At 42.3% G+C, this 27,534-nt stretch overlaps 1 protein-coding gene and 1 non-coding gene across 5 annotated transcripts in view; one reads left to right on the top strand and one right to left on the bottom strand.

The window, feature by feature from the left end:
- TMEM232 (transmembrane protein 232) overlaps positions 1-27,534 on the bottom strand; it is a 114,750-nt gene that overhangs the window by 46,569 nt on the left and 40,647 nt on the right. For 2 of the 4 annotated variants that reach the window (XM_029053671.2, XM_029053674.2), the window contains exons 12-13: positions 13,772-13,950; positions 4,110-4,354 (exon numbers count right to left, since the gene is read on the bottom strand). In XM_029053671.2, coding sequence (XP_028909504.1) covers positions 4,110-4,354; positions 13,772-13,950 — 424 coding nt within the window. The remainder of the gene's footprint in view (positions 1-4,109; positions 4,355-13,771; positions 13,951-27,534) is intronic. The other 2 variants (XM_029053672.2, XM_029053673.2) reach the window with 1 other exon arrangement.
- On the top strand, positions 86-223 carry LOC114807765. The gene has a single exon (XR_003755838.1). It is a non-coding gene; the product is annotated as a small nucleolar RNA SNORA7 (small nucleolar RNA).

Below are 27,534 nucleotides of genomic sequence, written 5' to 3'. Positions count from 1 at the left end.
TATTAAATATAAAGAGTTCCCAATGCCAAAACTGGGCAACCCAAATTGAAAGCCTTCCGATTACTATTGTCCTAATATTAGTAATCCCCTCTCAGGATCGTACCTGGAGAGTTTCCAGGACTCTACCAGTCTCGGCTCTGGGAGGGAGAGTCAAGCAGAGGCATAACCGTTCCATTCCTAGCTTGGGCGGTGACTAGCGAGTGGAAAGTGATCTGCTACAGATCAAAACTCACCTGTGTTGGGCAGCAGTGACATGGGAGAGAGTCAAGAGCAGACTCATGTTTACTGCATGGAAGAAGCCAGTGGTAAACCACTTCCATATTTTTACTGAGAAAACTCTATGGATAACATTACCAGAATGATTGCAAATGTAGGTGGGGCATTCTGGGAGAAATGTGTCCATGGAGTCGCCATGGGATGGAGTCGACTCAAAAGTGTAAGACAAGACAGTATTAGTAAGAAGCCTAGTCACCGCTCTGACATTGCCCCTACTCGGGAACAATCAATATCCTAGAAGAATTACAGAGCTTTAGGAGAGAGCCGGTTTTAAGGAAAACAGATTTAGATTATCATCAACAAACTTGATTTGAAAGAGGTGGTAACCACAGGAGCACTCTTTTCTATTATTGAATGATACTTAGAACTCATAACTACCCAGTACCTGTGTAGAAGCATCGACCCATACCCATCCAATATCCCTCCCCTCCGTGCCCCCTCCCCCGCCAAAAAAAATCTACTTAAACCCAGTCTAACCTGTAACATTCTTGGGATACCTGTGGGTCAGGATGGGCAAACTGGGGTAATACTACTAATAATAATGTATGGTATTTGTTAAGCACTTACTATGTGCCAGGCACTGTTCTAACCGCTGGAGTAGATACAAGATAATCAGGTTGGACACAGTCCCTGTCCCACATAGGGTTCACAATCTTAATCTCCATTTTCCAGATGAGGGAACTGAGGCACAGAGAAGTTAAGCGACTTGCTCAAGGTCACACAGCTGACAAGTGGTAGAGCCGTATTGGAAGCCGTATAGGAGAAGCAGCGTGGCTCAGTGGAAAGAGCACGGGCTTTGGAGTCAGAGGTCATGAGTTCGAATCCCAGCTCTGCCACTTGTCAGCTGTGTGACTGTGGGCAAGTCACTTAACTTCTCTGTGCCTCAGTTACCTCATCTGTAAAATGGGGATTAAGAGTGTGAGCCCCACGTGGGACATCCTGATTCCCCTGTGTCTACCCCAGCGCTTAGAACAGTGCTCGGCACATAGTAAGCGCTTAACAAATACCAACATTATTATTATTATTATTAAGTCTCTACTGGCAAGGCAGACTTTTACATAATCCAAGGGTTGTGAGCAGGGAGAAAGGCAGAGAGCAAGATGGTCATGTTGGGCTGGACCAGCGGAGGAGAGAAGAGTCTGGAAGGGTTGTGACATAGTCCCAGCAATGACCTATTGTAGGCATCGGCATCCTGTCATAGGAAGAGGCAGCAACTACTCTTTAATCATTCAATGCAGTGTCAGCAGACCTTACCTTAACCTGTTACCTACCCATCTCCTAATAATAATCCCATCCAACCTGAGGCAAGTTAGTTTTTTTTGTGGTATTTTGTGTGCCAGGCACTATACTAAGCGCTGGGGTAGATACAAGTTAATCAAGTTGGACACAGTCCGAAGTTTAAAGGAATACAGGTCCCTAATTAATGCTCATATCTGTTAAGCGCTTACTATGTGCAGAGCACTGTTCTAAGCGCTGGGGTAGATACAGGGTCATCAGGTTGTCCCACATGAGGAGCACAGTCTTAATCCCCATTTTACAGATGAGGTAACTGAGGCACCGAGAAGTTAAGTGACTTGTCCACAGTCACACAGCTCACAAGTGGCAGAGCCGGCATTCGAACCCATGACCTCTGACTCCCAAGCCCGGGCTCTTTCCACTGAGCCACACTGCTTCTCTAATTCCAACATTAGCCACTGTGGGATCCACAGATTGGTGTTTTCTACTTCTTAAATTGGGGTTTCTTTCAGCCCAGGTTATTTGAAGTTCACACTAATGTCCTTGGGGCAGCACTTTCTTAATTTATTTTCTGATCCAAACGCTCTCTTAGGATTCAGTCCTTCCTTTGACCAATCACCTCCTACTTAGACTGTGAGCCCTATAAGGGACAGGGACTGGGTCTGACCAAATTAACCTGTATCTAGCCCAGCGTTTAGGCTAGTGTTTGACATAGAGTAACTGCTTAGCGAATACCATAAAAAAAATGACGGAGAGGGGAAAATTGATGCTTTTAAGTCTCATGGTACATATCTAGTTTTTAGAAATGGGAATTTATGTAGTCATAACTTATTATGTTTTTTAATCTAAAAAATATATATTTGGAGGAATAAAAAAGAGCATTAATCAAGGAGCCCAGGCATTGAAAAAGGAGTTCAATGTACCACAGATGAGTGATGAAAGATTTCTTGAACAATTATAGAAAAAGTAAAAATCAGGTCAATTGCTAGGACCTTGGGCCAGCAATTTTATTATGAACATTTAGAAACTTCCTAGGATGTGGTGAGTTGTTCCAAACCTATAAAAGACTAAGATCCTGTTTTCACTGAGGTTCCACGCTGAGAACATAAAACCGAAAAACATACAATTAAAAAAAAAGATTTAGGGCACTGAAGTTTGGAAATGTTTGCTCAAAGGAATGGATGCATTTTACCTTTGCCTGCAAATGTTCAGTTTGTAAAACGAACATGAATATGCAGTAGGGTAACCAAAAAAGACTGTTTCATTACTACGCTGCCTCCTTAGGCCAACAGCTGACCATGCTCTCTTCCATGGTCTGTGAGTTGTTTGTATTTTATATTTAGTGTAATCTTGAGTTGGATTTCTTGGAACATTGGCTGAGGAATCAGTGGTCTGACAATACCAATGGAACCTTGGAACAAGTGAAAGAGAACTGAGGACACATTGGAGTTTAAATGAAGCCTTCGCTCCTGAACCTGTAGGGGAGTTCAACACTCTTAAACTCTCAAGTGATTCTGTTCATTTCAATTCGTGGGAACAGGAGGTGGGAGCAGTGTGTAAAAATAGCAAAAGGAGCAGGTGGCCAGGGGTATGATTTCCACAAAGTCAAAGCTTTATCTCCATGCAGAATCTTTCTAATGTGGAGCTGAAAACTCCAGTTGTTCTTCAACTAGAGAAAAATGCAGGTTTAGTAGAGTCAGCATACAACTCAGCATCTCTAAGAAATTCCAATCCAAAACCACCAAAACTAGGCTGGTAAAGAATCTGATTATGAAAACATGGCTATCCTGATCTAAAAATAGGCACTACAACCCCAAAGATGTTTTTGATATGGTTGAAAGGGACTCGAACCCGGTGTCTTATATCAACAGTGTTATCAACCAAATTTTGAACAATCCAGTGAAACAAGTAATAGAACTGTCTAAACACTACCCAACTAAGCTTTTTCTCATAATTGTAATGCTTTCCTCCTAATCTTAGACATGGCCTCGGGTTTTAAAAGACTTTAAAAAAGTTTTAAAAGATAATAATAATAATAATGTTGGTATTTGTTAAGCGCTTACTATGTGCCGAGCACTGTTCTAAGCGCTGGGGTAGACATAGGGGAATCAGGTTGTCCCACGTGGGGCTCACAGTCTTCATCCCCATTTTACAGATGAGGGAACTGAGGCACAGAGAAGTCAAGTGACTTGCCCACAGTCACACAGCTGACAAGCGGCAGAGCTGGGATTCGAACTCATGAGCCCTGACTCCAAAGCCCATGCTCTTTCCACTGAGCCATGCTGCTTCTCTATAAAGATGGCTTTATAAGGTGAAATGCTTCTATCCTGCTTGGTCATTTCTACTTAAAACCCTTGCAGCACCTGATTTTTCAACACAAAGGTCAATGCTGATTCACTGAAATGAATTTTCCACAGAAAAATTTCTACAACTATTTCAAAATAATTATTTTGAAGAAACCAACCTAATGTTTAAAATATTCAAAGACATCACTAACGAGGACAGAAATAGCATTGAACATGAAGCATGGTTCAATCTGAATCCTTTGTCTCTGACATACAATTTTTCAAATCAATTGATAAAATAAGATGTGGTACCTTACAGCAGAGCAAGTAGCTTTCTTCCCTTTGCCCTGATTTGGTCCTCGATATCGTGTCTGAGTTTGCTTCTTTTCAACTTTCTTGGTCCGAAAGAAATAAGGACCGCTTGATGGTAAGTAGAGCTTAGAGAGCGCATTGGCAAATCTCCAGCCCATTTGTTGGAAGGAAATTGGGTTCCTGGGATTCGATGTAACTTTTACACTTGAACTTCTGAAAGGATTTGTTACTTCGTTTAATTCATCCTGTTGAAAAAGAAGAAAAGGAAAATTAAACATTCCACAGTAAATTTGCTGGAAACAGAGGCCTGGCAAAAATGATCTAGCCTATAATCCATCTCCAGAGAGAACTCTGGATATGGAACAGAATGCATATTTCTGTACTCCCTGGATGGCCTTTCAGGCTTCTGCTTGAGTGAGAGCACTCACAAATGAAAAGAGTTCATTTCCTTGTTTGCTTACAGAAAGAAGAAATAATAGAATGGCTACCTTTTTCAAGATAGGCTAGATAAATACACACTCTTCAATTCCATTTTAGAAAAACAACACAAGTCAAAATTTCAAGTGGGGTGACAATGCTGAAAGATTTATCAATCTTTATTCCTCCTCGTATTTGTACACTTTTTGTACAGATGAATTATGGTATCCTAGATTCGGCAAGTCAATTCTCAATTCCTCTTCCTCTGCCATTTTAAGATCCTCTTGAAGTAAACATAACTTACCCATGAGGTGAAATTTGTAAGGTGTGAAGGGAAAAAAACCCATAATCAGTACTAATGACTTCTGTATGGGCCACAATAGGTAAGGGGTTCAATACATAGGCACCATGTTATTAAACCAGAGGCAGTCTTTCATTTTGGCATTCTTCTGCACTTGGTAAAAATGCACTGATGAGATATTTTTTATCTTGTTTCTTTTATTTTCTGATGATGTCCTTGACTGATTTTTAATTATTTTTCATCTTCATCCATAGAAATGCCTATAAGGCATATTTTTCTTGGTCAGAATATAGTCGTAATAAATGAAGCTGTTAGTTTCAAAATGTCATGTAATGTTATAATCAGCGACATTTTTTATGTTCATAATGCGAATGCTCTTTCTTGTAAATAAATTGTATGTTGCATCCTGTCATTTCTGTTTTAAAATGCCAAAGACAAACTGTTTACTGAATACTATAAATCTCTGTGCTGCCTTTACCAGTCAGACAGGCTTCATTTTATATGTCTATCTATCCTTACAACAGTAAACAGATGGAATGGGGAATGGTTTTCTCCATATGAATGTCAATCATAACCTCTCAGGGGTTTCAAGCTCTGTTTTTGGTCATGTATCATCAGGTTGCTATTCCTTGGCCATTTCAGAAAGAGTAAACCTCTTGGTTTCTATTATGGCAGCAGCATTAGAATGTAGTGATGACTAGTAGTAACAGCAGCAGCAGCACTTACTGAATACCCACTTGGAGTGGTGTACTGTACTAGACACATGAGAAGCAGTGCGGTCCAGTGGATATGGCACAGGCCTGGGAGGCAGAAGGACCTGAATTCTAATTCTTGTCTGCTGTTTGATCTTGGGCCTCATTTACCTCATCCGTAAAATGGGGATTAAGACTGAGAGCTCCATGTGGGATTCGGAGTGGGTCCAACCTAACTTCCTCGTATCTACCTCAGTGCTTAGAACAGTGCCTGGTACACAGTAAGTGCTTAACAAATACCATGAAAAAATAAATAAAAGCGCTGGACCCATAGTTACAAATGCAACTAATGGCTTAGCAAATGCCATTAAAAAAAAAAAGACTGAAGAAAGCCCTTTCCTATAGTGGGTAGGGGTAGAACTGAGCTAGACAGTTTTTACAAGATACACATCTTTCCACTGTCCAAAGATAGGCTCTCATTTCGAGAGGGGGAAAAAAAATCCTTTAATGTCATGGCAACCTAGAACCCAGGCTCATATATTTTATTTTTAATGTTCACCATAAATAGACCAGGTTCTATGATCCCACAAGACGCAGTGCACCCTAGGGAAAAACTCACTAGGTAACTTACTTAACTATTTTATGTCTTGGGGTCCTAATAAGTAAAATGAGTAGTAAAGTTTCCATTCCTAGAGATATCTACAAAAATAACAAAGCATTCCTTTTCTGTTATTCCCCTGCTGGAGACTGTAAGCTGGTTTGTGTGTTGGGGGCGGTGGCGTTGCTTGTTTTATGGTATTTGTTAAGTGCTTACTATGTGCCAGGCACTGTACTAACCACTGGGGTGATACAAGCTAGTCAGGTCAGACACAGTCCATGTCCTACATGGGGGCTCACAGTCTTAATCCCCATTTAACAGATGAGGTAACGGAGGCACAGAAAAGTGAAGTGATTCACCCAAGGACAAGCAGCAGACAAGTGGCAGAGCCGGAATTAGAAACCAGGTCCTTCTGACTCCCAGGCCCATGCTCTATCCACTAGGCCACGCTGCTTCTCTGTTGTGGGCAAGGAACACGTCTACCAACTCTATTGCACTGTTCTCTCCGAAGCACTTAGTACAGTGCTCTGCATGCAGTAAGTGCTCAATAAATACCATCGATGATGATGATGATGATGATGATTACATAGGCAGAACCTGGACCAGATCATCTCTTAAAGAACTGTCCAGTTCTAGGATTTTACGTTTCTTAATACCTAAAAGACTTACATCTAAGTGGCGCGCATAAAAATATCCTCCCACATGCTTCGTCCCTTAATGCCAAAAGGAAAAAAAAGACTATGAGCCATCAGCCAACAATATTTACTGAGATTCTACAGGGTGTACGCAGCAGTGTTTTAGATGTACAAGAATGGTCACAATCCCTACTGTCAAAGGGCTTCGATTCCATTCAAGAAACCAGGTGCTCTGACAGTGTCTGAGGTGCCAGCAAAGCCCTGACATAAATTAAGTGCTGCAAGTAGCTACCATAATTGAATCCGGCTTATGAGGAAACAGAACTGCTTTCAGATTCTAACCATATACAGTACTAAGCAGTGACCGGTGGACGATTAAATGCTGCTCTGAACTTGTAACAGTTCTGCCGGAGACTCGTTCTATTTCCCAGAAGGTGGGATTCTTTACCCTATAAGCTGTAATTAATATGGTCATGCTGGACATTGCCAGATGATCCTGATGAGGCTGTCTAAACAGAAGAAAAAGTATTTTTCTGGGTAGGGTTTCACATGGTCTTTCAAAGAGGAATACCTTCAATCTACCGCCACATATACACTGCCCCCACACCCTTTAAAGGATATCGCATTTCCGTTCCCTTCTGGAGTTCAAACCTTGCTGAAGACAAGGATGTTCCCCCTTATTTTGGCCAGTAAGGCTGCTAGACCATTCTCCAGGTTGTACAAGCAAGGTGACTCTAACAATACTTGTCCTTCCAGCTCTAAACACTGAATCTAAAGATTCAGGGACACTTTTACCCACAAGATCACACAATAGTTTTCCAATGAGGGCAACAAAATGAGTATTTAACACAAAGTATCTGCTATAAGCTCCTTCTGGACAGGGATCATGTCACCCCAACTCTACTGTACTGTCCTCTCCCAAGTGCTCAGTACAGTAACCTCTATACATAGTAAGTATTCAATAAAGATTATTGGGTGATTCACTGATTTATGGATGGATGGATGGATGGATGGGAGCTGACTCTACACTGCAATTTCTAGGGCTCTGCATTACTAAATTGAGTCTTCCCTTCATATATGAAGTTCCTGTTCATCAGCAGCAGCAGCAGCAAAAGTATTTATTGAGTGCTTATTGTGTACAGAGTACCATACTAAGTGCTTAGGAGAGTATATTGAGCACTTACTGTTTGTAGAGTACTGTACTAAGCGCTTAGGAGAGTACAGTCTAGACTCTAGACTGTAAGCTAACTGTGGGAAGGGAATGTATCTGTTCATTGTTATAATGTACTCTCCTGAGCGCTTAATAGTGCTCTTCACACAGAAAATGCTCAATAAATACAACTGTATGAATTGAACGACTACAACAGAGCTGGTAGACTTGTTCCATCTGAGGAAAAAAAAAATATGTGAAGGAGGAGATTGGCAATGGATGCAGAGCCCTGATATTTCTGTTTGTTTTTTCGAACGCCCCACGATCTGCATTAAGAGTAGGTGAGGACCATTAAGAATAAAGACCCACTTCATCTTTGAAGATACAGCGAAGAAACGTTAACCACCTAATGCTTCACCTTATGAGTCAAAGGTAGTCAGAATGAAGTCATCTACTCATTATAGACATATTTCTTTTTGCTATTTCAGGTCATCTACCAGATGGCAGAGAGCACTTGTACGTGATGACACTTCCTGAATGGGCTGACATATGCTGTTGAATTGCCCATACAGAAAAGCCTTGCTCATTGCAAGTCTCTCTGGAACTATTTCAAACAAAGCATATCAATTAACATTTGTTTATTATAGCAGTATGTGTATATTGCAGATTTCTATTTCCCTCTCATATATTCAGGGCACAGTTGAGTTTGTATTGGATTTGCCAGATGAAGAGCTCACATTCCTAGTTTTTCTTTATTTTTTTTTTCATTTCAAATGTCTTTGTATACATTGCACCTCTCTCCCTAACCCCCTCTGGATTTCCTGAATGACAAAAATGATACATGTTGCTGGCATAGTCCGACATACAAAGAACATAAGAAAATATGATAGTGCAATAGGCTCTTGGATGGGATATTGCCAATGGTGTATTTGAATCCCAATTTCAAACACACAGGATTTTATTTAATGAATTCTCCAGAGAAGGGGATGAGTCTCATCAGTAGATCTGAAAGTGTCAGAAGGAAGCTAAAGCACAGAATTCTCACCAACACTGATGGAGTCTCCCAACTATTCCTTTGAAAACATCTCCAACCATTTAATCTGATGATTTACATAAGGGTGAGCAAGGCCTGTTCCAGGCACCTGGAGGAACTGGGCAACAGAAGCCAAGATGCCCCCAGGTGCGATTTTGCCTCCCTTGGGCCTTAGTACTAAAATAATCATGATAATAAATATGGTATTTGTTAAGCTCTTACTATGTGCCAGGCACTGTACTAAGCACTGGGGTGGATACAAGCAAATCGGGTTGGACACAGTTCCTGGCCCACTTGTGCCTCACAGTCTCAAATCCCCATTTTACAGATGAGGTAACTGAGGTCCAGCGAAGTGAAGTGACTTGCCCAAGGTCACACAGCAGACAAGTAGCAGAGCTAGGATTAGAACCCATGACCTTCTGACTCCTGGGCCAGTGCTCTATCCATTATGCCAAGCTGCTTCGCTAGCATGACACACACCTAAGCCTCCCTGACACCCCCTTCTCCTTGTCTGACCTGGGACTCCAACCCATCCCCTTCATATCCAACAGTCTTCCCACCATCAAAACCCTCTGAAAGTCACATCTCCCCCGAGAAGCCTTCCCAGACTAAACCCTTTATTTCCCCTATCCGCCTTCCCCTCTGCGTCGACTCTAAACTTGGCTACGCAGCCCTTAAGCACTTTGTTACTTCCCCCAGCCCCACAACACTTTTGTACATATCCTTATTCCTTACTATTTCCCCCATCTGTAATTTCTTTTAATGTCTGTCTTCCCCTGTAGACTGTAGGCTTCTGGTGGGCAGGGATCATGTCCACTAACTCTACTGTATTGTATTCTCCCAAGCACCTAGCACAGTGCCCTGCACACGGTAAGCGCTCAATAAAGCCCATTGACCGATCGATAGATCAAGTGACTGGCAGGTCCAGGGCTAATTTTAGAAGAACCTGCAGCAAGGAAGAGGAAGGAGAGAGGCTTATATGAATGGCTTCCAAGGAAGAAAACTTTAGTGTTCTGCACTGTTCAGGGGAGTACAGGTAAGTGAAAAGAGGGAAGAGACATTTTGGCAAAAGGGGGATGTAATATGCTGTACAAGTCAAACCAATCTTCTGGGGCACAACGAATCAATCAATCAACGGTGTTTACTGAGAGTTTACTATGTGCAGAGCACTGTACTAAGCGCTCAGGAGAGTACAATACAAGATTTCATTGTTTGGTGGGCATGCTAAGATTTCCAGCAGAACTCAACTGTTTTTGCTCTGATATGATTTTCTAATTCCAGCTTTACTCTAATGAAGTTTTCTTGGAGCTAGAATGGCAAAAATCAGATGGTTGAATAGTGAACTATCCCATTTCTTTTATAACTTAAGTATATGCATATATTTATCTTGATTATCTTGGATATACTCCGGTGCTTAGTACAGTGCCTGGTACATAGTAAGCTCTTAATAAATACCATTAAAAAAAAGAAAAAATAGAACCAGGGTAAAAACGTTGAAGAGAGAGGAGGCAATGGAGCTTTTAGAGGAAAAAAAAAGTCCGACTCGTTAGCTCGCTTGAAATGCGAATATCGTCGTTCACGCACCAATTCAAAGAGCTTGTGGTGATTTGCTCGCCCATCCCCTTATGTTAGCAGTACCCAGTATTTGGCCACAGGCATAAAAAACGACAAGGTGAAAAAATATAATAACCATATGTTGTGAGCTCGTAGTGACCAGGGAACATGTCCACCAACTCTTTTATAATGTCCTCTACCAGGCACTTAGTACAGTGCTCTACACACAGTAAGCACTCGACTGATATCACTCTACTAAAAAAAATGTACATTCGGCCATGCTGGGAATAAGGAATCCATTAAATACAGCAAAAGTGCCTGCTGAATGGAGCTAGAGTTTTCCCAAAATCTCTTCAGAGCTGAGCTTCAGGTTCTTCACCTTGCACAGATCCTTGAAATACTTTAGTTTTTAACCAATTCTGTCCTGGCTATTAATTGCCAGGAAAATGTGCAAAGGTGATTGAAGGCTGTTTGAAAATAAGAACTAAAAATGTGATGGAGGAGTTGAAAACACTTTTGGGGTGTGTTCCGTAACCTGCCCACGTACCCCAAGGCCCCTGAACCTAAGCAGTGAAACCAGCACCTACAAAGAGACGATGCAGCAAAGAAAGAAACCCGTTAAATGAGCCCTCCTGGAAATTTAGATGCTGGGACTTTGAAACAAGTTAGTCATCGAAACCGTCTGTAAATGCAGAACCAGTTATTCTCTTCAGATAGGTAAGCAAAACCACTTAGCTTCCTGACAGGGTGCCTTTCTCCTGAATTTATTAATGTTAAAACTACTTTATCGAGGGGAAACTACAATGCCACGGCCCCTATGTAATTCCAAAATAAAGGGCTCTGAGAAGGGGTGAATGTGCTCGCTCTGTTGTTTAAGGAAATGTCAAACCCACATCTGCAGATGGCTGAGAGCAATACATAGGCTTAGAGTAATTTGGGAAGCTATTACTCATAGGCTTTGGAGTTGAACCCTGATCTGAACTCGGAGGCGTTGACCTCTCTAACCAAATGCATCGACACACTTCTCCGCTGGGCTTAACCTGGGCCAGAGACTTTGGAAATGGCAGTTCAAAACCTTGGCCCCACTAGGTAAACACTCCATAAATGCGATTGACTGACGTGGCTTAGTAGAGAGAGTGCGGGTCTGAGAGTCAGAAGGACCTGGGTTCTAATCCTGACTCTGCCACATGTCTGCTGTGTGACCTTGGGCAAGTCACTTCACTTCTCTGGGCTTCGGTTCCCTCATCTGTAAATTGGGGATTAAGAGTGTGAGCCCCATGTGGGATAGGGACTGTGTACAACCTGATTAACCTGTATCTACCCCAGCTTTTAGAAGAGTGCTTGGCACAGAGTAAGCGCTTAACAAGCACCATAATTTTTCAAGTCCTGGCACACCTGAGATTGAATGATCATCTTAATGATGAAAACAACAATAAAATCTCTATTTTAGATCTTCAACATCATACCTGTCATAAACAGCTTAGATTTGTACAGTATTAATTACAGTATTAATTACCCGAGTACGCTGTACCGAGTACCTTATTATCATTGTCCCTGGCAATAATGCCACTGCCCATTCAAAGTCAATCAGTGGTATTTATTAAGCGCTAACTGTGCGCAGAGCTTGGGCGAGTACAATATAACAGAGTCGGTAGGCACGTTCCCTGCCCAAGTCGTGACGAATCGGAACTGGAAAGTTTATGTGATTGCTGGAGCCCTGAGCATTGAATGCAACCCACCCCAGCAGAAAAATGAGGAACTGTTGAGGAATTTAATGATGGTATATGTTGAGCACTTACTATGTGCCAGGCACTGTTGTAAGCACTGGAATAGATACAAGGTAATCAGGTTGGACACAGTCCCTATCCCATATGGGGCTCACACTCTTAATCCCCATTTTACAGATGAGGGAACTGAAGCCCAGAGAAGTGAAGTGACTTGCCCAAGGTCACTCAGAAGACAAGTGGCAGAGCCGGGAGTAGAACCCAGATACTTCTGACTCTCAGGACCAGACCCTATCCTCTAGGCTACCCTGCTTCTCTACTAAACCTTGCTGCTCCTATACAAGATAATTAGGTTCCACATGGGGCTCACAGTCTAAGCAGAAGGACGAACAAGCAAAAAACTCCCTATTTTGCAGATGAGGGAACTGAGACCCAGAGACATGAAGGGACCCACCCAAGGACGCACGGCAGACAAGTGGCAGAGGTGGGATTAGAACCCAGGTCCTTTTGACTCCCGGGCCTGGGCTCTGTGTACTGGGTCATGCTAGAATTTGACCCTGACTGCAGTTCAGTGGGGTGGCCATGTCATCCTTCTTTGCTCAGGCATCATTTTCTGTAAGGATAAACATGAACCTGACCCACAGTAGCAGGACCTCTGTGAATTGGGCAGGGAGCCCTTGGGCAAGTCACTTTACTTCTCTGGGTCTCAGTGACCTCAACCGCAAAATGGGGATTGTGACTGTGAACCCCACGTGGGATAGGGACTGTGCCCAACCCAATTTGCTTGCATCCACCCCCACGCGTTTAGCAAATACCATAATTATTTATAACTATTATTCTAATTATACAGGCAACAACAAAGGGAGGGATGAAGGAGAGCATGAGGGGGTTTTTCATGAGCCTCTCTGCTCTGCCACAACCAAATTCTTCAGAGTTCTGGTCTCTGAGATCAACTTTATTGAGGACTCTCAGCCCCATCTTCATCTCTGATCCAGCACCATTCTTGGAGGATAAAACAATGCGGTCTAGTGGACAGAGCACAGGCCTGCGAGTCAGAAGGACTTGGGTTCTAATCCCGCCTCCACCACTCGTCTGCTGGGTGACCTTGGGCAAATCACCCTAGTCTACTAAAAATCCTTCCCGCATATTCAAAGCAGCACCCTTTTGTAGTTAAAAAATTAAAAGATGCAATAAAATGCACTTTGTAGTTTTACCCAACTCAGAGAAGACATAATAACCATGCAAAACGAAGACAAATAATGATTTAAATTTTTTCAAATCATCTTCTGCAGAAAATGGCTGTAGCCAGAACAGCTAAGTTCTAGTTCTTAGCCACCTACCCCCATTCTTTCAACATCATTCTCTTTTTAACTACCCACGTAGCTATTGTTGGAGGTACACTAGCAAATAGGTTTCAAGAACTCCAATCAGCAAGCAATACTCCTGCAGTGTGAAATTCCGCAACTCTTTTAACACAAACGGTGGCATTGCCAGATACGGTTTGAAAAGGAATTCTGATAGCATTACCTCTGACCTGTATTGTGGATTTTACTCTCACCTCAGATATTTTCAGGGCCTCAATGACTCGACTGTCCTTCTCACTCTCCTTTATTTTCTGAATAGCTTTCCAGACTATACCATGCAGTGCATCTCTGATGTCATCTCCACTGAATTCCCAGAACATCTTTATTAGATTGCTAAATAAATTGTAACGAATAGTCCAGTACAGTTGATTGCCTAAAATGAGAAAAAAACCCAAAACACAGATATTTCCTGAGTAAATTTCATTTGAAATACCCTATTAATAAATCAATCATTTTTATTGAGTGTTTACTGTGTGCAGAGCACTGTACTAAGCGCTCAGGTGAGTACAATACAACATAACAGACACATTCCCTGCCCACAATGAGCTTACAGTCTAAAGGGGCTGGGGAGTGAATTTGGGCGGGAAATTGCACAGAACAAATGCCCATTATCACAAGCTAAAATGACAAATCATTACCCAAAACTATTTTGGGCAAGTGAAGGAAAAGAATCAATCGATCTATGGTATTTATTGAGAGCTTGCTGTGTGCAGAGCACTGTACTTAACGCTTGGGAGAATACAGAATAACAGAGTTGGTAGACATGTTTCCTAGATAGAAGTTTGCTATGAATCTGGAGCTGGACCATTTTTGGTGATGCCTATTATAAGTTTTGACATCCATGAACAATGAACAATTTTGTCTTACTGACTTTCGTTTGGGGTTTTACAGCGACTATTATTTACGTTCAGATATCCACACTCTTTTCTTGAACACAGATATTTACGTCGGCATAGGAAGTAAGGAATGGGTACGGGTTCCGACCATTTAAACAGAAAACCTCTTAGTCATGTAAAATGCGCTAACATGCACCGGAATATAGGCACTTATAGGTCACAAATGAATACCGGTATATGAAAATCTTTTTCGCATGTCATTTTTCTCACAGGCATTGAGCACTGGCTTCTAGAGAGAATATGTAAGTAGACACTGAGTCCCACACTGGAGATTAAGGTGGTTTGGGTTTTAGTCCAGGACACTCTGCAGTTAAAGGAATGCTTGCTGGAGCTATCCCACCAGTGGTGAGGGTTTCTTATTGTTTCTTTGCATCTGTTAAGTGTTTACCATGTGCCAAGGACTGTACTAAATTCTGTGGTGGATACAAGCTAATCAGCTAATCAGTCTTTGTCCCACTTTGGCTCACAGTCTTCATTCCCCTTTTACAGATGAGGGAACTGAGGCCCAGAGAAGTGAAGTGACTTGCCCCAGGTCACCCAGCAGACAGGCGGCGGAGCCGAGATTAGAATCCAGAACCTTCCGACTCCCAGGCCTGTGCTCCATCCACCAGGCCACGCTGCTTCACGTCACTTCCCCTGGTGACCCCAACAGGCTGATTCTAGTGCCCGAAGAACCACCTCAGGCATTCCGTGGGCTGCCCGGGCCCAGAAGAAAGCGTGGAGAACAGCACCCTAACGTGGGCGGCAAAGGCTGCAGTGGCTACCGAGGCCAATGCCTGCTGGGTTTCGGTGCCACGGCCGTAAATGGGTCTCACACGCCCTCCTTTGCGTGTGCTTTCGATGTGCTCTACCCAAACCCACCTATTCACTCGCTGAACTCCGCACTCCGGAGGGAACAAGGGAGTACGAGCAATGCTGCACAAACAAACCCTAATCCGTTCCTTCACCCGCTATTCTCAGTCAATCGCATTTATAATAATAATAATAATGATGGTATTTGTTAAGCGCTCACTATGGGTCAAGCACTGTTCTAAGACTGGGGTAGATACAAGGTAATCAGGTTGTGGTATTTGTTAAGCGCTTACTATGTGCAAAGCACTGTTCTAAGCACTGGGGGGATACAAGGTGATCAGGTTGTCCCACGTGGGGCTCACAGTTTTAATCCCCATTTGACAAATGAGGTAACTGAGGCACAGAGAAGTTAAGTGACTTGCCCAAGGTCACACAGCTGACTAGTGGCAGAGCCGGGATTAGAACCCATGACCTCTGACTCCCAAGCCTGTGCTCTTTCCACTGAGCCACGTGGTTGTCCCACGTGGGGCTCACAATCTTCATCCCCATTTTACAGATGAGGTCACTGAGGCCCAGAGAAGTTAAGTTACTTGCCCTAAGTCACACAGCTGATAAGTGGCGGAGCCAGGATTAGAACCCCACTACCTCTGACTCCCAAGCCCATGCTCTTTCCACTAAGCCATGTTGCTTCTCTGAGCACCTGCTGTGTGCAGAGCACTGTACTAAGCGCTTGGGAGAGTACACTATAACACTATAACAGAGTTGGTAGACACATTCCCCGCCCACGATGAGCTCACAGTCTAGAAGAGGAAATAGACACGAATATAAATAATTTCAGATATGTGCGTAAGTGTTGTGGGGCTGTGGGAGGGGTGAAGAAAGGGAGCAAATCAGGGTGATGCAGAAGGGAATGGGGGAAGAGGAAAAGGGGGCTTAGGAAAGGCCTCTTGGAGGAGATGGGCCTTCAATAAGGGTTTGAAGGCGGGGAGAGTCCGTCCAATATAAGAAATCCTGCAAAAAAAAAAAAAAAAACAAAACAAAAAATCCCAAGGCACTAAATCTACAGGGCACTATTGCCAAAAGTACTGGTTCAGAATCAGATGGTAGCAGGTATGCCAAACTTCTTGCAAATTTCTAATCACATCCACAATCACTCAGAATTGTTGTACTGATAACATATTTGGAAGACCATTCAAATGAAACAAGTTTTTGAAAATATTTTTCATATTAGGATTTTCACTAAATGGTTAGAATATAAAAATGAGCCAAAAAATTTGGGACTAAATTTAGTGTTCCTGAATTAGTACCACTGGGATTTTGAGTTACCAAAGTTAATTAGATCAGCAGCCTCCGAATAATCTAGTTTTGAAATAAAATACCTTCACACTGTATTTTAAGTCTTTGAAAAGTCTTTAAAAACAACTTTCAACCTACTTTGCTTTCCTAAAAGATTTTGTATAAAAGTGTCCCACGTAAACCTTATCCCTTTATGTGCTCTAAATCCCTGTTCATAGAAGAGCAGTATATTGCAAGCCCAAGAGCGAACCCATCAATCTGAATATGGTTTGCTTTAGAAATCCATAAGACAAACAACAAATCATCAGATCGTCCAGGTAACTGGTTTCCTGCAAGTCACAATTTCTTTTTAAATGCCTTCGATGATTTAACAGGCGAGCCATAGGGCTGTTCAATTGTTGATTTAAACTCCGGTGTGGCTCCGCTGAAGAAAAATATTTGTGAGGGGAACCTATCACACCCAATTGGCCGACAGTTAACGCAAAAAAAAAAATTCTGCTTATAAAGACAGATGGCAATGTGTTATGACTGTCATAAAAAGTGGACTGCAATCCAATCATCATGTCTAGACATTTGCCGAGAAACCTGACTGTTATAAAACTGCTCATCCGGTTCTCTTGTAGCATTACAAGGTACTCTTCTGTTCTGCTTTGGGTGACCCCAAAGACAGCTGTCAAAAGTGTTGCTCTAAATATATTGAAAAGCAATATATCCCTCACAGCCATGTAAAAAAAAAAACCCACTTTGGCTCATACAGCAATAACAACAATAACACAGCCTTAACAAGAAAAAGAAAAAGAAATCTATTAGGAAGTCAGTTTTCTCCCTATTTCAATTATGGGACTTATGGGTTGCCACTAATTGACTGTATACCTACTCAGATATCTTGTTGATGTGAGCAACGAGTATTTAGAATGCATTAAAACTCGAACTGGACCATTTGGCAATGACCGGTCACCTCAAAATGTCTCAAAGGCAAGAGGTGGCATCAAACTTTGCCCACAGGAAGCCCACATTCAATGCTCTAAAGAAATGCTATTATATATATTGAAAACACTAAGGTCTGTGCCAATCTCCTTTACCCAGCTGCTTCTTCCTTTCCACACATAAGGAATATCGGCAAATGGCCATAGATGACTTTTTTTCCTCTTAATGAAAGTCAGCTTTACTGCTTTAAGTCCAATTCCAATCAGGACTCATTAGAGCAGGCTATTTTAAATAGGAAGTCTAACAACTAACAATTACAGGGAAAGCTATATACTCATTATACTCAAAAAATACAATGTTTTGCCAGCTGCTTGACCTTCACTGGCCAGATGCCAAAACACCAATGGAGCAAAGCAAAAAGCACTGAAACTTGCCATCATCGTTGGACTCCATTTCCCAATTCCCAATTTATAGATCATATATTTTTTAAAATGCAATATATTTTTAAGCACTTACTATGTGCCAGACACTGTACTATGCTCTGGGGTGGATACAAGCTAATCAGCTAATCAGTCTTTGCCCCACTTTGGACTCACACTCTTAATCTCCATTTTACAAATGAGGTAACTGAGGCACAGAAAAGTCGAATGACTCGCCCAAGGTCACACACAGCAGACAAATGGCAAAGTCAGGATTAGAACCCAGGTCCTTCTGACTCCCAGGCCCGTGCTCTATCAACTACGCTACGCTGCTTCTCATATGTTACTCGAAAATCTGGGACGATGACAAAATCTCAGGGCAACAATACAATACCGTCTCCCCAGATTCAATCTGCCATTCCTCAGTCCTTCTGTGCTGAAGTTCACAAAAAAGTCCTCAAATGGCCAGAGTCAGATACCATTCACTCCCTTAAGACTGACAGATTTAAAAGTTTTTCAAACTGTGTTAGTTTTGCTCTATGAAGACTCGGCCAGAATTGACTCAGAACTAGATTTTAAAACAGCTTAGCAAAATACAATTATGGCAAAATAATGACTGTCTTCTTGGAGTCAAAACTTGGCTGATTTCAGCGGGTTTCCCTAATTTAGTCGATGATGCACTGATTGCCTTAGCTATTCCCACAAAGTAGGATATTTCTCCTGTGGCCACAATGCAGCTCAAAGCTCAATGGGGTCTTCCCCACATGACTTTCTCAGCAAAAAACGAACTTTCACTCCCGAGAATGCTCCATAAATTGATGTCTTGTGGGACCCAAAACTTTCAATGTATTCGATTTACATTGGCCACCCTACAGTTTTGCAAGATTTCAGTGTCATACTAATGTTCAAATGAAGTTGATCCATGATAACACATCCTGCAACCCACATCTTCTATGGTTGGGTTATCACACATCTACATTCTCTGAGTTCAATCCGTTTCGATGTTCTATAAATACGCAGTGAGGTCGATTCCATTTGGGGGGCCAATGACTAAGGATTGTCATTCTCAATGGGATACTCAGGTCAACCCAAAATTAGGACCAAGGGAAAAATAAAAGCAGTAAGCTCCCTCTAGACTGTAAGCTCTTTGTGGGCAGGAAGCGTGTCTACTTGCTCCATTACACTGTACTCTCCCGAGCGATTAAAACAGTGCTCTGCACACATTAAGCACTCAATAATACCACCGATTCATTGATTGATTCATCCACACCAACACACTCCTGCAATCCACAACATGTTGTCCTTCTACTTGCTCGTTTCCTCCAACTCAATTCCCTACCAAGGTGACTTCTCTGCAAGGTTGAGCGCTTACTGCCCTAGAAAATCTTTATTTCAAATCTATAAGGCCGAAGACAGCTTCCTATTCCTGTCTTCAAGCTGAAGACTATCAGGATCTCTCAAAGCACTGAAATGTCAATTAGCAGACAGAAACAACGAAAGCCTTAATGAATATCTGAACCCGGAGCAGTAATGCTTAATTGGAATAAATAAGGATGAAATAATGTCCCTGTGGACATTCTAGGTTTAATTATCAAAATTACATTCTAAAGAGCTACAATAAAATTAAGCCTGGAAGAGCTCAGAATAATTTCTCGTCCAACTGACACATCTCAATCTGAAGCACTCATAGTCCTTCCCCAAACCATACTCACGCAACAAAGTGAGTTATGAGTTATTACCTTCAAGTTAAGTTATTCTCAGTGCATAGGTAGTAAATTACCAGTTCCCCAAATTGTTTGGGGAAATAGCAGGGATGCTGTTTTTTTTCCCAACTATTGCCTTATAAAGTCGATTCAAATGAGGTATTTATTAATCTGGGGTCTTCACATATTTAGTTAAACCATCATCATTTTCAATTTAATGTATTTGCTTTTCAATTATGCATTAACATCCTGTATCACCAGTGTCTTGGGTAGATTAAAGTGGGTGAGCATGCTGGTGCAAAAACCATTTTGCCGCACTGATGAGAAGGAATAAACTATTGCCCTCAGCTAATGTTTTTATGGTTACAATTGATTTCTTAACTAATTTGAATTAAATGATCTAACACCATGGAATGTTTTCCATGAAGCTTAAAGAGCTATACAACCAAGCCTCTAGCTCATGAGTCTAATAATGAGAACTGTTTGAGTGCCAGGCGATGGCGAAGGAGGGTGCCGGGGGGGTGGGGGGGGGAAGGAAGGTTGTGCTTAAATTTATTCCCACTGGTGAAAGGATTGTTTCAAAATCCTGGTATAAATTAAATCCTAGGTTTTGTCCATACCTTTAAAACTCCTTTCTCAGCTACTTATACAGTTTCTGGGCCTCAAGCAGTGCTGCTGAGTGGATAGAGCATGGACCTAGGAGTCAGAAGGGCCTGGGTTCTAATCCTGGCTCCACCACTTGTCTGCTGTGTGACTTTGGGTAATTTACTTCACTTCTCTGAGCCTCAGTTACCTCATCTGTAAAATGGGGACGAAGACTTTGAGCCCCACGTGGGACATCCATTCATTCAATCGCATTTATTGAGCACTTACTATGTGCAGACCACTGTACTAAGCACTTGGAATGTACAACTGGGCAACAGATAGAGACAATCCCTGCCCTCAATGGGCTCACAGTCTAAACGGGGGAGACAGACAACAGAACACAACAAAAGAAGTAGTCAAGCGTCAATATCAACAAGATAAGTAGAATCATAGGATTCTATTCTAATAGAATAGACATGGAGTGGGTCCAACCTGAATAGCTTGTATCTACCCCAGTGGTTGGTACAGTGGCTGGCACATAGTAACCGCTTAAGAAATACCATAAAAAAAGAAAAAAAACCCAAAATATCCAACTCGCAGCCTACTGATAGGGTTGGTACAGCTCTTTTCTGGGAATGAGGGGTTTTTTTAATGATGACTGTTGTCGCTGCGTGAGACGCAGCTCCAGGGTTTTGGGAGTGCCTCTCTGTATGTACTTGACCACAATGGAAATGCTGGAAAGGAGCCCCAAGCAATGGTAATGGTAGCACTTCCACGCTGGAGCAAGGAGCCGGGCGGCTAGCAGAAATTGCCAAAGGACATCCTGCCACGAGACCATGGCTCACCAGCTGACTGAGGAGAAGACTACTGAAAGGAAGGAGGGAGGGAGGGAGGAAAGGAGGGAGGCAGGTAGTGGGGCGGGGTGGGGGGGAGTAGCAGTGTGACCTAGTGAAAGGAGCATGGGAGTCAGAAGGACCTGGGTTCTAATCCCTGCTCTGCCACTTGTCTGCTGTGTGACCTTGAGCAAGTCACTGCACTTCCCTGGGCATCAGTTCCCACATCTGCAAAATGGGGATTCAATATCTGATCCCCTTCTTACTTAGACTGAGACCCCCATGGGGGACCTGACGATCTTGTATCTACTGCAGCGTTCAGTATGGTACTTGGCATATATTAAATGCTTAACAAAACCACAATTATTATTATTAAAGAGACAGCAGGAGATCGGGAGAGGTTGTATATGAGTCTCTGGTTAGCTCTGGATATTTTTGCCTATGTGTGTGCATGCATATCCATCTCTCCCCCACAATCTTGGATCACTGAGCCCACTGAAGTCCCATTCACTTACATTCTATCAGGAAAACATTAATAAAGATAATTCTATTCAAAGATAATTTCATTGCCCCTTGCTCAATTCCATAATGCATCCATTTGTTAGTGGTTTTACAAAGGACGTTTTGGTGATTCACTCTTTTTCACAAGCGTGATTTGTGTACATACGTGTAGCCGCATTAGTGGCTCATCCCTAAGAATGAGATTGATGGGTCTGCTCTGCTAAAAATGATGCTGACGACCCAAAAAGCTCTCACTCGGATTTGAGTTCAAATCATACACTTTAACAGCAACTCTGCTGTTGTAAAGCACGACTCCTAATGGAGCACATATCCCTCTGCTTGGCATGGGGTGTATGTAAGCCCAGCTGTTCTTTAAAGTCTTAGACTACAAAAGAGACAAAAATGAGAGAAATATCTCTTTCAAGAGAAACAGGGATCACGCGTGAGGATGTCCTGGCTCTTTAATCACGGAGAGACTGAAGCCCTTTCCACAGGTGAACATTAAGAGATGATTTGGGGGATTTCATTTCATTTGACAATGAACCCTATTAAGGAGTAGTTTCATTTTGGAAGGCTAAGGAGATAGCAAAGTAGCTATGTAGTTTTCAGAAGTCAATGCAGCTTTCTCTCCCCCCCGGCTAAATCCTTATTTTTTTCTTTGGCTACAACAGCGTGCTTGTCAATTATCTTTCTGGGGTGCTCTGTAAACATAGGGGATGGGGTCTTATGGCTAGAGTTTAATAAGCATTTTATGAAGGCTCTGCAGTTGTTGCTTGGATTGACGAGGAATGGTGGTGATGGGTAAATCTGTCATCTGCAGGCACATCTTTGGTCTCCAAGGGGTAGTCCGGATCCAGCTTACGGCGATCCATGTCTGCTGGAGTCGATCATGCTTCCTAAGAGGTTAGTAATCATTTTAACAATTTAAATTCCAATATTATTCTGCTATAATGTTATATGTAGCGATAAAGGGCAATCTGACTTGCTCCTATTCAACTCCTTGTTTAAACTTCCCCTTTTTTTATATAGTCAGTAATCTTAACAAAGGTGGAGTAAGTAATCCCTTCAGCCTTAATGAGCTGCCCACTGAAGGTTGCAGATATTTTTTAAGTTGGATAAATATGGTTCCTTGCCATTTTTGTGCCTCTGTAGGTCTGTAAAGATCATGTCCATGATTCCACACCAAGGCCTAGGATGCCAGTATGTTTCTAGCAGTCCACAACTGAACATTTTGTTTAGCAGCCTATCCCAAATGATTTGCCCCAGCAACCCAAGACGGAGGGCAGTGAAAGGCCAGGAGAGTATGATAAAGTTGTCAGCCCACTTAAATTATATCTGCTTCCATTTACTAGTTACTTATGTATCGATTCAATGTTGGTTCTTTTGTCTGAATGTCCTTAATATGTTTGTCTTGGATTTTGAGCTTCTGAGAGCAGAAACTGGCTCTCCTCCAGTCGCTTTGTTCAACAACTAACCTGACCACCTGATCTTCAAGTAGGTACTTAATAATTGTTTTTAATGATACTGATGTTCTGCCAATAGATATAATCGGGCATCTGATTGTTCTGGTTCAAACAGAAACTCCTTGTCTTATGCTGTCCAGTCGTCTCCGACCCATAGCGACGCCATGGACGCATCTCTCCCAGAACGCCCCACCTCCATCTACAATCGTTCCAGTGGCGTATCTACAGAGTTTTCTTGGTAAAAATCCGGAAGTGGTTTACCACTGCCTCCTTCTGCACGGTAAACTTGAATCTCCGCCCTCAACTCTCTCCCATGTCTCTGCTGCCCAGCACAGTTGAGTTTTGACTTGTAGCAGATGACCTTCCACTCTCTAACCATTGCCCAAGCTGGGAATGGAATGGATATGTCCCTACTTAATTCTCCCTCCTGTAGTCAAGACTGCTAGAGCACTGGACACTCTCCAGGTACAACCCTGAGAGGGGGAGAAACTTCTTACAGTTGGCTTTAAAGTATTCAACCACCTCGCCCTTTCCTACCTCACCTCGCTACTCTACTACAACCCAGCCCGCACACTTCGCTTCTGTAACGCCAACCTACTCACTGTACCTCAATCTCGTCTACCTCACTGCCGACCTCTTGCCTCTGGCCTGGAATGTCCTCCCTCTTCATATCTGACAGAAAATTACTCTCCCCTGCTTCACAGCTTTATTGAAGGTGCCTCTCCTCCAAGAGGCCTTTCCTAAGTCTTCCTTTCCTCTTCTCCCACTCCCTTTTGCGTCACCTGATTTGCTCCCTTTATTCACCACCCCACCACCCCGGCCCCACAGCACTTCTATACATATCCGTAATTTATTTATTTATATGAATGTCTATCTCCCACTCTAGACTGTAAGGTCACTGTGGGCAGGGAATGTCTCTTTTATATAGTTACATTGTACTTGTCCAAGCGCTTAGTACAGTGCTCTGCACACAGTAAATGCTCAATAAATATGATTGACTGATGGACTGATTGAATGTATCCCTGTTCGATGCCCAGAATCTGGAATATAAGAAAAAAGGATGGGGAAAGGGAGCCTAGTATATGGAATAGCCCCATAGCCACGATAGATATCTATTTTCCAAGGCTGCTTTACAATTTTACATTATACTAAATTTTAAAAGTGTTTTATTCTCACTTATCAGTGAGTTTATCCTGGATAAATAACATCTATTTTGTCCAATTTGATCCCATGATCCAAGATCCTTGTCCTAGAATCTTGTGTGCAATTTGGCCAGTTATGCACCATGTAAATACAGTAGTGCATTCTGCATGGGAAAAAAAAACCAAAACAGAACAACTTTTCATTCTTTTGTTCCATTTTACATGTTTTCTTTAAATATGCTTAAACTGTAACAAGGTCCGTTTCAAAATAGAGGGGGGAAGATGTTCACATAAAATACTGAAAGGAGCAACTTTTAAATGAGGATTCGGCCTTTTTCTTTGGATTCTGCCCAGTGTATCTAGTTGGGGCCTGACACATTAAGAATGAAACAGCTCTATAAAACTGCCACAGGCAGGGGGAAATAATTCCAGCAAATAAATCACTTTCTCTTTTTAAAAAGAAAAGGCAAGCTTGGAACCCAGCAACCACTTTAAGCACTTCAACAAAGGAAAATGGCTCTGCATCAGACCAGCTACCACTTTAGAAGAGATGCTGTAGTAATCACTCCAATCACAACTCCATAAAATTCTTTTTCAGCTCAAGTTTTGACTGCTCTGGCATGCCACCATTCTCTTCAACTCACTGCAAAGGGTTTCTCTTCAATCCGATTGTCTGAAAGTAGCCATTTTCATTTAAATGAGAAATGGCTGAGTTAATCCCACACACAGCTTAAGTGGATGAGAAATTTTTAATAAGACCTCAATGTGTACCTTGATTTGTGATCTGCTGCAAACTCTTCCTAGTAGTTGCTTATGACTACTGTATTATTAAGGTCTGTCTCCCTCTCCAGACCATAAACTCACTGTGGGCAGGGAACGTGTCCACCAACTCTGTTATACTGTACTCTCCCAAGCACTTAATACAGTGCTCGGCTGACAGTAGGCACTCAATAAATACCACTGATTGCTGTAAACTTCAGAGACAGAAGCTTATACCCAAAGCTGGGCAATCCAAGTCCTCTAAGGGGCTTATCTACGCATCAGCCGCCTTACTTATTCTTTTATGGTATTTGTTAAGCCCTTACTTTGTGCCAGGCACTGTTCTAAGCACTGGGGTAGTTACAAGCTAATCAGATTGGACATAGTCCACGTCCCTCATGGGGCTCACAATATTAATCTCCATTTTACAGATGAGGTAACTGAGGCACAGAGAAGGTAAGTGACTCGCCTAAGGTCACAGAGCAGACAAGTGGCAAAGCCAGGATTAGAACATAGGTCCTTCTGACTCCCAGGCCCGTGCTCTATCCATTGGGCCTCACTGCTTCTCCCTTCTCCTCTTCACCTCTATTTGCTGAGCAGGAAGTCAGGCAGGGCTCAGGAAAACTCTGGTGTGGGAGAAAGGATAATAATAACTATGGTATTTGTTGAGTGCTTACTATGTGCCAGGCACTGTACTAAGCGCTGGGATGGATTCATCGTTAACCTCTCTACCACTCCAAGTATCGCTCCATTGATGTGGGGGTGTACCTTGATCTGTGGGACAGGTATAAACACTTTCCTAGTAGTTGTTCATCACTACTGTACGAGTTTTGGTTAGCTGTGGTGTTCCACAGAATTTGAGGGAAGGGAACTATTAGAGTAAGGGGACCTAAGTCCTGATTTAGTCCCTAAATTTTAGGATGACTGTTCCCCTCCTTCTCTCCCTGTTCATTTCCAGCTCCCTATCTTTTTGTGGGACAGAGACTGTGTCCAACCTGATTATCCCGGGTCTGCCCCAGTGCTTAGCACACAGTAAGTGCTTAACGAATACCACACTCCATATTATTATCTTTTGTCTTTTCTGCCTTTTTGGCCCAGCCTGACCTCTTTCTATCACTGTTCCTCTTTGAGCTTCCCCAGTTTGGGTTATCATGGTATACTGGTCTACCCTTTCATCAGCAAGCCTCAGGAAATTCTCTTCAGGAGGCAAATCCAAATGTTTTGATTAGTTGTGGCTTTGACTCACCCATTGCTTCCACCAGAACAGCAGAGATAAAATCAATAACTGAATGTCTAAAGAAATCATTTATTCATCAACTGTTCTTGAAAGGGAAAGCATGATGAGTGAAAAGGGTTATGAAGTTTGTGTACCTAGGAAGTCAGTAATTATTAAACTTTGTTACAGCATTTTAAGCGGTGTTGGTCTCCAGGAGAAGGTGGGAGTCTGAATTTGTTTTTATGTGCATATGGGGGAAAAAAAATCTACACTGTAATCATTAAAAATGATCCTGGGTCCTTGTGTGCCCTACTTTTCCTCAGCCCAGCAACATATGGGAATAATTGGCGAAGTTTTCTGTTGTCAGTGTTTAGGGGTCAATCGGATGCTCCGATACAGCTATTTTTCTAAAATGATTCTAGAAGTCTGACAAGGAGAGTTAGTTGAGATTTTCAGAATGTCTCTTCAAAATGAAAAGTACATGTGCTGCACTTGACTTTATTTTTGTGAAAAATGTCACCTACATTAACATGTGGGAAGATCATTTATGATAGAGAGGTCTATTAGAGAGTCAGGTTAATAATAAGATTTTGGGTGATTTTTTTTCCTTGAGTAAATCTGACAGAAAGGAAAGAAGAAATGAGTTGCCAATCTTTGCCAGAGGGGGACTTGAGCCTTTAAAGCATCCAGAAGGAGTAAAGGGAACAACACACCAAACAGTTGATTGATGTGGACTATGAAAGCAGTTGCATGTAAGAATGCAAGGACTTTTTATTCCAAGAGAATGTAAAGAAAGAGGTCTGTCTGGCCCACCAATATACTGAGCATCAACAACAAGGGTACAAATACAGCTAGAATGAAAGTTTTTGCTCTAGAGATGGATTTTTTAAGACATTTTTATTTTGAGGCTAAAGGTAAATCCATATAGATTTTAATTTGCTGTAGTTTCATACCCATCATGCAGCCTCCATTAATTTACGCTTTCCTTTACTGGCTTCAAAAACTGTTTCGACTACATAGAACATGAATCACTCCCATGAACAACTAGCACTGTTGAAAATTTAGCCGAAGACCAAGCACCAAAATCCTCACAGAGTAGGGTGGCTGGAAATGGAATTGCAGTTTTTTTCTTGTTTTTGTGGGTTTTAAAAAACATTTTATGGTATTTGTTAAGCTCTTATTAGGGGCTAGGCACTGTACTAAATGCTGGGGTAGATATAAACTAATTAGATTGGACACAGTCCAGGTCCCACATGGGGCTCACAGTCTTAATCCCCATTTTACAGATGAGGGAACTGAGGCACAGAGAAGTTAAGTGACTTGCACGAGGTCACACGGCAGACAAGTGGCAGAACTGCGATTAGAACCCAGGTCCTTCTGACTCCCAGGCCCGTGCTCTATCCACTAGACCATGCTGCTTCTCAC

The sequence above is a fragment of the Ornithorhynchus anatinus genome, chromosome X3 (genome assembly GCF_004115215.2).
Source record: "Ornithorhynchus anatinus isolate Pmale09 chromosome X3, mOrnAna1.pri.v4, whole genome shotgun sequence".
Taxonomy (NCBI): Eukaryota; Metazoa; Chordata; class Mammalia; order Monotremata; family Ornithorhynchidae; genus Ornithorhynchus; species Ornithorhynchus anatinus.
This window is presented reverse-complemented; position numbering and strand designations above follow the sequence as displayed.